This window comes from Scophthalmus maximus, chromosome 10, assembly GCF_022379125.1.
Source record: "Scophthalmus maximus strain ysfricsl-2021 chromosome 10, ASM2237912v1, whole genome shotgun sequence".
Taxonomy (NCBI): Eukaryota; Metazoa; Chordata; class Actinopteri; order Pleuronectiformes; family Scophthalmidae; genus Scophthalmus; species Scophthalmus maximus.
The window spans coordinates 20,615,001-20,625,858 of NC_061524.1; the positions used below are offsets into that span (position 1 = coordinate 20,615,001).

Consider the following 10,858-nt stretch of genomic DNA (forward strand, 5'->3'; position numbering starts at 1 on the left):
TCTCCACCTGACGCGGATACTTTACTTCACTGGCTTTTCAAACCGCCGAATCATTTATTTTGTGTTGAAGATGTGAAAGTGTTTGTTGAACCTGCGGCGTCGAGTCCCAGCAGCCTACCTCTCGCCCACGTACGTCGTCACAGCAGCGCCTGATGAATGTAGTTTTATAAAAAAAATTAAAAATAATAAAACGTAGAGGGGAGTTTCTCAGCAAGCAAAGATACAATCAGACATTATTTCTAGACTTCCTGGGATGAAGGTGACTCTGATGCTGCGTTCACACCATCTGCTCTCTCAAATGATTTGCGTCGCGTGCGGTGTGAACACAGCGTCACAGGAAGAAGTGCGTAAATCAATCCTGGAGAAACATTTTTTATCCCGATTCTATGACACATTCAGTTGTTGGTGCAGTTCCTTTCTCTTGTGCCAAAATAAAATAAAAAGAAGCTTAGCATCCAAATGAAACACGAGCTGATGTGAAGATCCAGATGTTGCGTCTGACCTGCGCCCGCCGCTCGGTGCCACGTCTCTTCCTGTTTGTTGTGTTTTTGAAGCAGTTTGATGACGGAATGTGTAAAGTTGCGTCTGCACCACGTGATGTACATATGAATGTTTTATAGCAGCCCGATACAAAATATTCCTTTTGTATATGACTTTTAATAAAAAAAATACTTTTCCCCTAAAAGTTTGATTTGTCCATTTGATTCGAGGGAAGAACAGAATTCCAGCAGCATCTTTTTACAAACTCATATTTTATTGCTGACGAGCTGACCTCAGAGGAAATATAGAAAATAATAAAGATATAAAAGTAAATATAAATATGAGATCAAAAGGATCACAGAGGTTTTGTAGCTTTGTAAATGCTGAATTTGGATTGAAAATGTTTTAGAGATTTAAAGATTAATCTGTGGAACTCAAAATGTGGTAGGGTTTTTTGGGGTATGAGGGTTAGGGTTTTCAATTCAGATTAGATTACATTATTTACTTATGGTATAGTTACTTTGTTACTGATCACAAAGTGACCCGACCGAACCTTGACTGACGCAGTCTCTCTGTGTCACAGGCCACGTGAAATTTACATCATATTATATATTTATAACGAGCCAGACATTTTCCTGAGGTCAGATGCTGATGATGATTCCACGCCCCTCTCCGCTGACCACGCCCCCACGCCACATAAATGCCAAACGTCTGAAAGTGAAAAAAATAGTGAAACATGAAAATTTCAATATTGAAAAAAAAAAACATAACATCTCCAACTGAGATGAAAATGAGACCTCAAATATCAAAAATATTTATGAAGGTGAAAAAATAACAAACAATTCGTTCAGAAGAATTCCAGAATTGAATCCAAATAATACATTTCCTTCACTTTATTTTTATCTTGAACACGTTGTTTTACTTTTCAATGTTCAAGATCAAAAGCTGAACTCAGTTTCAAATATTTTCGTCGAATCAACCAAACATTTGGCTCCAAATATCAATTTCAGACGCAGTGACACAAAATATGTGCTGAAAAAAACTCAAACTAAAGCCAGAGGACAAGAGGAAGATAATGATACAACAGCGCCACCGTGTGGGAAGGTCTGGTGACGCAGAGCACTCTGAGCTGCTCTGTTTCTGATTGTGAACAGAAGAGGAAAGTACCCGAGCATATTTACTCTATTCTCTGAAGTACTTATGCAAAGGGTGTCAGTTACTGATTACACATTACACTGCAATTTGTGTGCATCAGTAAAGTAATCCATTGTAATCTAATCTGAATACTTTTGGATTACTTCAAAATCAGTCCTTGAAATATTTCACCTTGTACTAAAAAGATGTTCCATAAATTAATCTTGAAAACGGTTTGGACATCAAAACCATTTTCAACGCAAATAAAATGCATTGAGCATATTCAGCGTCTACAAAACAAAAAGAGCGTCAGAGGGCGAGGAGCTGCAGCGACGGACAGTCAGAGGAAACGGATGAGTTCACTGATCATTAGAGCCTGAAAATTAATAACACAAATTCAAATGATCCTGAATATGAGCTCCGTTAAGAATCCTCAGGTCTGGTCTGTCCAGGTGCCCCGTTGTGACCATGACGACCTGGTGCTGACAGGACTAAAGTATGATCACCGAATAAAGTGATCATACTTCAGTGTAGACAACGTTACAGTGTGAAGAAAAGAGTCTGACCTTTGACCCCCCTCCCCCCACACACAAGCATGTGCATTGTTTCAGACAAAGAATGCAGTGAGTTGGACTTCTATCCTTGTGAGGACATTTTGCCCAGCGGGGACGTTGAGGTTCAGCTCGAGGCTGGGGGTGAGAGAAAGTGTGTGTGGGATGAGGCCACGCTTTCCCAGGCCGACACAATACACTGACTCGACAGCAAGGGGGGGGCGCCTCTGACTGCCAAAACAGACACCAAGCAACCAGACGTGGGGGTGAATGCTGCAGTCGCTATTCATCCTTTTGTCTCGTGTGTGTGTGTGTGTGTGTGTGTGTGTGTGTGTGTGTGTGTGTGTGTGTGTGTGTGTGTGTGTGTGTGTGTGTGTGTTTTTAGTTTTTCCTCGACACGTGCTGGAAGTTCGCCTGTTTTTTCTCTCGTGTTTGTCTCAGCGGTTCATCACCGCAGGAGGAAATAAACCGGCCGATCCATCCCTTTGAATCAGACTCGGCTCATCGAAACGTTTTTGAGACGATGCACCTTCGAACGAACACATTGATCTGATTCACGCAGTGGAGCTTTGTGCTGGTTATTGTTGGTTTCTACTTTAACAATTCAAATCAAGAGACGGGTCAGAACTTTATATGCTGTAACATTTTTATGCTCCATCATACGTATGAATTAATAAACTAGGACATTGTATGCCTTATGATTTTACTCTACTGTATCAGAAACTAATGAATCACTTTGTTTTCATACCATTAAGCCCGAATATGATTCTATACATCGAACTGAGAGAAGCTAAAGTCGCGTCTTTCAACTTTTTATTTAAAACATTCCTATTAGAAAACAAAATTACACATTTCATTTTCCATATTTACACAAATACAACTGTAATCATTTGTACGTACAGTCGACGTGTTCAGTCACATTTGTTCCATCCCGGCCTTAAATTACGAAGCTGTACAATTCATGTGGTTTTGTTTTTCTTTTTAAAGGCACTAAGAACTTTTTCCACTGTATCTGAACTGTAACGTGAGCAAAAATCATAAATAGATGTTGTTGCCTTTGGCAGCAATCTGAGCTCATTCATCATCATCATCAGGCTTTTCAATAAATACAAGCTCTCTGGTCAAGTTTCACAGGAATGTCACAAAACAAAATGTGCAACCAGGTTGCAACAGAAAAAAAAGAAAAATTAATAAAACGGGATTCACAGAGTCACATTATTATTCCTCGCGTCGCTACAAAAATCACTTTGTAAAATAAAATCACCTCCTCGAGGAGTCAAATCTGTTTCAGTTCAGAAGCGACGATGTTCCCGAGGATCCGACCGACGCGGCGTCTGGAATATTTCACCAGAAGGAAATGTCGTGTCCTCAAACGCAGACGGTTTATTAAATTGGTAAAACTCGAATTGACTTTTTGCTTCAGACAAAGTCAATCAACTTGTTGGTCAAGTTTCCCGCCGAAGAACTTTCATTTCAGACGAACCTCCGTGAAACCGAGACGGAGGCCGACTGGGAGCAGAAGTTGAACTTAGTGTTAAAAAAAAAATATTAAAATCAAAAACTTGCTATTAGTTCGTTCTTTCCTTAATAAAAAACAACAAAAAAACCAAACATCCTTTGTCCCGTTTGTGGAGGCCCCGGCGAGGTTCGACCGTCACTTCAGGTCAAACTGCGGAGACAGAGAGGTAGCGTTTGTCGCTAGTCGTGTGGCGGCGCCGTGTCCCGTCCCGCTCAGGGATTGGCTGGTTTCTCTGTGCTGCTGGGCGGAGTCAGGATCGCTCCGACGGCGACAGGCGACATCCGACAGTCGGAGCCGTCGGTCTGACACTCCTGAGCTTTCCTCTGCAGGACGGGGGGGGGGGAGAAACTGATGTTAAGACGACGACGACAGAATCGTTCTTAGAAAATCTACGTAGATCAAACGTGACGCTGAAACAATGTCGCGTGTCACAGGGGCGTGTGTGTGTGTGAGTGTTTTGCTCACCAGCAGCTCCAGATACGACACGTGGGTCTGGATGTTGTGTCGGTCGTCGGCTTTGACTTCGGGGAAGTTCTTGAGCTGCGGCGCCGCCTCAGACCGCAGCGTGTCCATGAACGGACTCATCCACCGAACGCAGGCCGACACACTTTCCCACGTCAGACCTGACACACGCAAACACACACGCAGGTTAGGACGCGTCGAGCCCAATAGAATAAGTTCACCACAGAGAACGAGTGACGTGAGCTTTGTGAAATGACTGATCAGGTGCAGATGAGAAAACCAAACGCACCCGAGACTTTGTGGACCACGTCGAAGGTGGAGAAGTGGCAGAAGGCGGCGGCTGCGAGGACGCTGTAGCTGAAGTCCAGCGAGGCGATGTCCATCATGCACAGGTCCAACAGCTGCGGCGCAGAGACACGACACGTCAGAGACACGACGGCGAGCACGAGAGGGAGGAGCCTGTCAGGGCGTGGCCACGTACCTGTGTGATCTGGATGTACGTCTCCTGCGAGAACTGCGGCACCAGGAAGTTCTCGTCGTCCTTCTGCGCCTCCACCTGAGCGTAGAGCTTCAGCCAGGAGATGGGCGTCTCCGGACAGAGGTTCCAGTCCAGCGCCTGCGGGACGACGACGACGACGTTCAGGTTAACACACAGGAACAGGAAGTGATACATCCGTCGTTCCCCTTCTACCGTTACTAACAACTCCTCACGAAGAAGCTGGTTCTGATCTTTGTCGTCTACGGTTAAAATCTCAACAACAAAAAATATATATACCAATATGTGGTATAGGGATTGTCATTGTGTGGCGTTACCTTGAGGATGTGCAGCTCCGTGCGCTGGATGTCCCACATGTTGCAGGCTCCGTCCGTCACGTTGGCGAACTTGTAGATTTTCGGAGGGTAAATTTCCTGAAGGGAGAAAAATCATCACGTTTAAAAAACAAACAAACAAAGAAAACCAGGTAGAATAAAAAACAGTAAAGGTATTTAAATGACATCCCGATTCATAACTGCAGCATTTTCCTCATGAAGACGGGGTGGATCCACAGATTTAAATATTAAAAAACATCAGACTCATGAACAGGGTCAAACAGATTCCGGACCGACAGTCTGATGCATTCTGGGATGTTCCATCGCAACGTACTCCTAATTTTTTTCATTATATCATTTTGATATTAAATGTTATAGAACATTTAAAAAAAAAAAACATTTAAACTGTAATGGTTCTGTTCAGGTTTCCTGCATAGTGTCGAAATCATCTGCATGATGTTCAACATGCAACATCACCACACAAAAGACACTGAACCTGAAAACCATTACATATTATTAATAAAGTCTCGAAACATTTCTGAATATGGCCCGATTCACATTTCTCTGCACACACATGAAGGTTGTACCGCCCCTTTAAATGTCCTCCATTTTGTTAGTTTCTTCTCACCAAGTGATTATTAAAAAAACAAAAAAAACAACTGGAATTTTGTTTTGGAGCTGATGTTATTTGCGTTACTTGAGGACGTCTCGTAAAACCCAACAAGTGACGCACGCGGTTCACGGTCGTGGCTGAACGCTGAGGAGGAGGACGAGGCCGACGGGACTCACCTCGATCTTGGAGGCGATGAAGAGCGCCGTGATGCCGACGAGCTGCAGGTGGTCCTTGTTCACGTTCTCCTGCGTCAGCATGAAGCGGTCGAAGAAGTCCTGGGCCAGATAGGCCGTCTGCCGATGGAGGCTGTACACCTCGCTCACCTGCACGCGACAACACACCGGTTTAAGAACCTGCTCCGGATTCAACGTCCAAGAGGTTGTTTTGCCTGCGGCCGCTCTCTCACCTCCAGCAGCCAGTCCAGCAGAATGGCCCTCATCTTGGGCTGCAGCCGGGGGTGTCGCTGCAGGTAGCTCTGGTCGTGGACGTACTTCAGCTCCTTGTTGAGCATCTTGATCCACACGTCGTCCGAACTCGCCCAGCTGCAGCAAACACAGGTCGGTTCAATAAAAAACATCTGGACACGTTCACCGGGGAGCTGCAACAGGCCATCGATAAGAGACCGACCCGTATCAATTCTTTTTATTGATTACTCTGAACAGATCAGAGTAATTGTCACGACATGTAAAGTGTCCGGATCCTCCTGATCGACGGCTCAGCGACACAAAAGACCCAGAGAAGGGTCCCCACCCGGCAGGAGGCCGCCGAGATGTGAAAGCGAGCGCTCACCTGAGGCGGGGGAGGGGCGAGGCCTTGATGAAGAGGTTCTTGAAGATGTACTGTCTGAAGCTGGCCGGGTCCGAGGGCTCCAGCTCTTTGTGCGGCGTCTCGATGAGGACGCAGGGACTCGCTCCGTCATCCGACCAGCACGTCTGCGAAACAACAGCCATTAATACATAATCAATGAACCACACTTAGAGAACTTTATGAGAAATAAAAAAAGAAGGGGCGTACCAACTGTGTTTAACTACGAGTTATTTGTAAGTGTGGATCGTACACTTCGTACAGGCCTCAGATCCCTCAGCGGGATCAAAACTCCACTTTTGTTTGGAGCAGTTAGTGCTAAAAATTAAATTCAGAAATAATAATAATAAAATGATTTGGGTTATAAAAGATATTTCAGGCCTGTACAGATTTAATTTAAAGACTTTGTGAATCGGCTCAGACTCAACCGAACGACGCCACCTTGTGGTGACAGTGAGGTTCTGCAGGTTGCTGCCAGAAAACTCATGAACTTTAAAAAAAACTTTTTTTTCTTCATGTCAGTCTGAGCTCTACTCATCAGCATACTGCTAATACAATACCCTGCATTTGATTAATTTCACGACACTGAGGCATCACAACAGCAGCTTAGATCAAACTAATATCAGATCAGACGAGGTGTAAACGGGTCAGGGGAAACAAAATGGACGCCCTCATCAGGGGAGGCTCCAGTGACCGCACTGGTTGGAATATATGAACTGAACAAGGAACTGATCTTTATGAATGAAAGGGCAGATTAAAACAGAGGGAGGAACCAAACACGCGATCGTGACAAAAACACGCGTGCGGTCGGCGACACGGGGACGCACTGACCTGGATTTCGTAGCTCTGCTTCTTGGCGGCAGGTTGTAGTTTCCTCTTCGACGGCTGCAGGAAGAATCACAGAGTCAGAACAGGATGATGACAAAACGCCGACACCATTAAGAAAAGTAGAAGAAGAACTCTCGCCTCTGATTTTCTTCTCTTCAGCGGGACTCGAACGATCGGCTCTGGTGCGTTTGAGTCTCTGGCTTGAAGTGTGATGCAACCGCTGCAACGGAAAAACACAGAGGTTCAGACGACCGGCGGACAAGTTCATCGTTTCACTATTCAACGACTCGTGTGGATGTTCATGGTTCTTGTAGCGACTGGTGGTTTATACATTTGTATATTTCGGACGGTGTCGTCACCACCACCTGTAACACCTCAACTTCACAGTTTGGGATCAATAAAGTATATATTGATCTATTTTTAATGGAGAATCAAGTAAAAGCCACGTTTCCAACTGCTCAAATCGCATGTTCTGCTGATTTTTTCTGTCAGATCTCACTGTAAGCTGATGATTATTAAGACTCATGGACACTAAACACCTTATGGACATCTACACGTCCCTGGAGTTGTTGGCATTTCCCCCCCTTTGACATTTTAATGACTAAACATTAAAATTGATCCGCTGACTGATCCATAATGAAGTTATGTCCCTGTTGTTCCGATATGAATCGGGATATTCCGGGGGTGTCGGTGAACTTGAAGTGTGCGTGTGGACGTTGTGGTCAGACGTGACATATGTAATGTATTATTTGGAAATATTGGGAAACGTGTATAAGTTCAGTGGCTGCTCACCTGCGTCTGGACATGGCGTCAACTGGATTTGTGCCTGGAGAAGGAGAAGAAAATAAGGGAACGGGTGAAATTCAGTCTTTAAAACTCATATAAATCACATAAAACACAAAGAGAGATTTGAACCCAGTGGAAACATTTCATGACCTGGAGCCACTGGGCCCCGAGATCATAGGGACAGGCAGCACCAGAACCAACTAACACTCTTATAGAGAGACTGGATCAGACCTGGGTCAGACCTAGAGGGGTCTGGATCAGACCTGGAGGGGCCTGGATCAGACCTGGGTCAGACCTATGGGGGCCTGGATCAGACCTGGGTCAGACCTATAGGGGTCTGGATCAGACCTGGAGGGGCCTGGATCAGACCTGGGTCAGACCTATAGGGGCCTGGATCAGACCTGGGTCAGACCTATAGGGGCCTGGATCAGACCTGGGTCAGACCTGGAGGGGCCTGGGTCAGACCTGGGTCAGACCTGGAGGGTCGTGGATCAGACCTATAGGGGTCTGGGATCAGACCGGGAGGGTCGTGGATCAGACCTATAGGGGTCTGGGATCAGACCTATAGGGGCCTGGACCAGTCCTGGGTCAGACCTGGAGGGTCTGGGATCAGACCTATAGGGCCCTGGATCAGACCTGGAGGGTCCTGGGTCAGACCTGGAGGCTCCTGGGAGCCAGATGGCTCGGACAGCCCCGGAGGACGCCTCTCCCCTCACCACCAGGCTCAGAGCAGTTAGCTCGAGCTCGTGATCAGCACAAAGTGTGCGAGCTCGGGGGCCAAAGAGCCCAAGAGCCCGAGCGACCCCGCGGACACTGGGCGACCCGAACCGAGCCTCCACGGGGGAAGGACCAGCAGAACCTGGGTTCCAACACCAGAGGAGGGAAGACGCGGACCCGAGGAGGGAACCCGTCCGGCGCGGCGGCGGGAGAAGGGGGGGCTGCTCGCTCGTTCCCTCGCTTTCTAAACAATAAAAAAGACCCGAAAACCTGCGCCTGCTCCTTCGTGCCTCCGCCCGATCGACGGGCCGAACTCCCCCGGAAGCTTCTGGTGCAGATCGGAGTGCGGAAAGTGAAGAAAGGGACACTTTTGTTCGGGGGATCGAAACTCAAAGACGCGCCAATTTCAAGCGGCGCAGGAGCGGGAGGACTGGAGCCCGGAACCCTCCTCCCGCGGGCTCTGCGAGGGGGGGACGGGCAGCGACCCCCGCCGCAGGACAACAGAACCGGCTTTAAAGTGGAACCCGAAGACCCGGAAACACACGTTTAATGAAGAAACGCGTGTTTTGAAAGCCAGTTCAGCGCCATCGGAGCGACCCGCCGCGAGGCCGAGGCGGCGGAGCGCAGCTACCGACGGGACGGCTAACTGTGACTCTGCTAACTGGGTCAACGACGGCCCGGTCGGCCGGTGACCTGCCGGTGTCATGTCCGAACACACCAACTCTCGCTTCGCGGAGAAACACGAGCTACGGAATCTTTGGTGACAAGAAAAAAACCGAGTCAAAACACAAGACTCGGGCATTTAAACCCGCCTCGCACCGAACTGTGTAGAGAAAACCGGCGATTAACGACGGAAACGAACGAAATAGACGCGAGGGGAGATTAAAGTGTGACACAGAGGCATAAAGGACACGTATGATCGTTAAAGTTCCCTTCGGCCCGGTGCTCGGTGGCCGGTGCTCGGTGGTCTTACCTCCTCGGTGCTGAAGAAATGAATGAAAGCATCAGCTGTGGCGCCGGCGCCAATCCTCTTATATATCCGCGTCTTGCCACTGCGCATGCGCCGTCCCGGTTCCCACAGACAGAAACGCGCTTTTTTTTCAATTTGAAGCGCGTTCGTTTTTCAACGAACGAACAAAAGTGGAGTTTTGAAAACGACGCCGGTGTTTTTTCTCGTTCCCGGTACAGCGGCCGGTCGGCGGCGTCACGCCGAATTAAAAACGCGCCTTTCGAGGCGTTTTAACCGGAGAACGCGTTCGTTTCAGACGGACACCGACTCGCGCGCAGACGTTTTTTGGCCGTAAACGCCGCTTCCGGTGTGTTCCGGTTAAACTTTGACGGCGCGGCGGACGATGGCGAACCGACCGGCAGCGATCGCGCGCGCTCGTTTTTTCGCCGCGCGAAGATATTCGCGATTTTCTTTCGCGGTACCGGGAACGGCTTCCGGGTGCCAGCCCCGCCCTCCTGAGGGACCTCAGTGACGTCGGGCCAATTGGAGCGCGAGCGGCGACTGCCGCGTGCTCACTCCTAGATTGTAAACAGAGCGAGCACGTGGGTGAGCTGTCAGAGTTCCACTGAGGATTTTTTGATGTTATGTTAATGTAATAAAGCTTTATTAAGAGAGTGACACATCCACAGGCTGTAGACACACTATACACAGTCACGTGCACACGATGCACACACTGTACACAAATAACTGGAGTGATTATTTACAGTCACTTCATAATACTCTATAATACTTAACAAAAATGTATAATTATTTGTTGGTGTTCCTGCCCAGAAACTTTGTTTTGCTTTAATGTTTTATTGAACATGGCTCCTGACAAATACATGTAATAAACAATATGTATCCCAGCACAATATTTTATTATTGTTATTACTATTACAAAGTGTTGGGTTCGATTCCCGGCTGCCGCACATTCTTTTGGCCTGTTCATCATTGCTTAAAAAGTGATATTGACTTTTTTTTGACATATATTATGAAATCTGAGTATGCGTCACATTTTTTGCAGGAATTTTTTAAAATTCAATTTTCACAGACAATAAAAGATAATAATGAATATTTTTACTGAAGGGGATGTGTTGTCCCTTACATGTGGACAATATGATTTATGATTTCTAATGTCGTGTTATTTGTTGTGACGTCTCTTTTTT

The 10,858-nt window shown here is 46.9% G+C and overlaps 2 protein-coding genes across 3 annotated transcripts in view; one reads left to right on the forward strand and one right to left on the reverse strand.

Moving 5' to 3' along the window:
• Window positions 1-685, forward strand: part of si:dkey-22o22.2 (neural-cadherin) — a 107,293-nt gene extending 106,608 nt beyond the window's left edge. Inside the window, exon 34 of the mRNA XM_035607513.2 lies at window positions 1-685. This exon is cut by the window's left edge and continues 2,058 nt beyond it. The gene's annotated coding sequence lies outside the window, so the exon portion shown is untranslated.
• Window positions 686-2,961: 2,276 nt separating this feature from the next.
• On the reverse strand, window positions 2,962-10,122 carry ccne2 (cyclin E2). 2 transcript variants are annotated; one of them, XM_035607601.2, is made up of 12 exons: window positions 9,678-10,122; window positions 7,994-8,027; window positions 7,340-7,421; window positions 7,205-7,258; window positions 6,359-6,501; window positions 5,976-6,111; window positions 5,746-5,892; window positions 4,960-5,055; window positions 4,628-4,762; window positions 4,436-4,547; window positions 4,150-4,307; window positions 2,962-4,007 (listed from the first exon to the last, which is right to left on the reverse strand). In XM_035607601.2, the coding sequence occupies exons 2-12, from the start codon at window positions 8,005-8,007 to the stop codon at window positions 3,897-3,899; spliced, it is 1,188 nt and encodes a 395-aa protein (XP_035463494.2). In that variant the 5' UTR covers window positions 8,008-8,027; window positions 9,678-10,122; the 3' UTR covers window positions 2,962-3,896. The 2 variants fall into 2 exon arrangements, with proteins under 2 accessions (XP_035463494.2, XP_035463493.2); XM_035607600.2 differs by lacking the exon at window positions 9,678-10,122 and adding an exon at window positions 8,975-9,623.
• Between the last annotated feature and the right edge of the window lie 736 nt (window positions 10,123-10,858).

Bases quoted from the DNA above. Each gene is read 5' to 3' on its own strand.
- ccne2 (XM_035607601.2), bottom strand. The intron at 5,056-5,745 runs GTGAGTCCCGTC...TTCTCCCTTCAG, and splicing joins TCATCGCCTCCAAGATCGAG to GAAATTTACCCTCCGAAAAT. The intron at 4,008-4,149 runs GTGAGCAAAACA...CCCGTCCTGCAG, and splicing joins TGTCGTATCTGGAGCTGCTG to AGGAAAGCTCAGGAGTGTCA.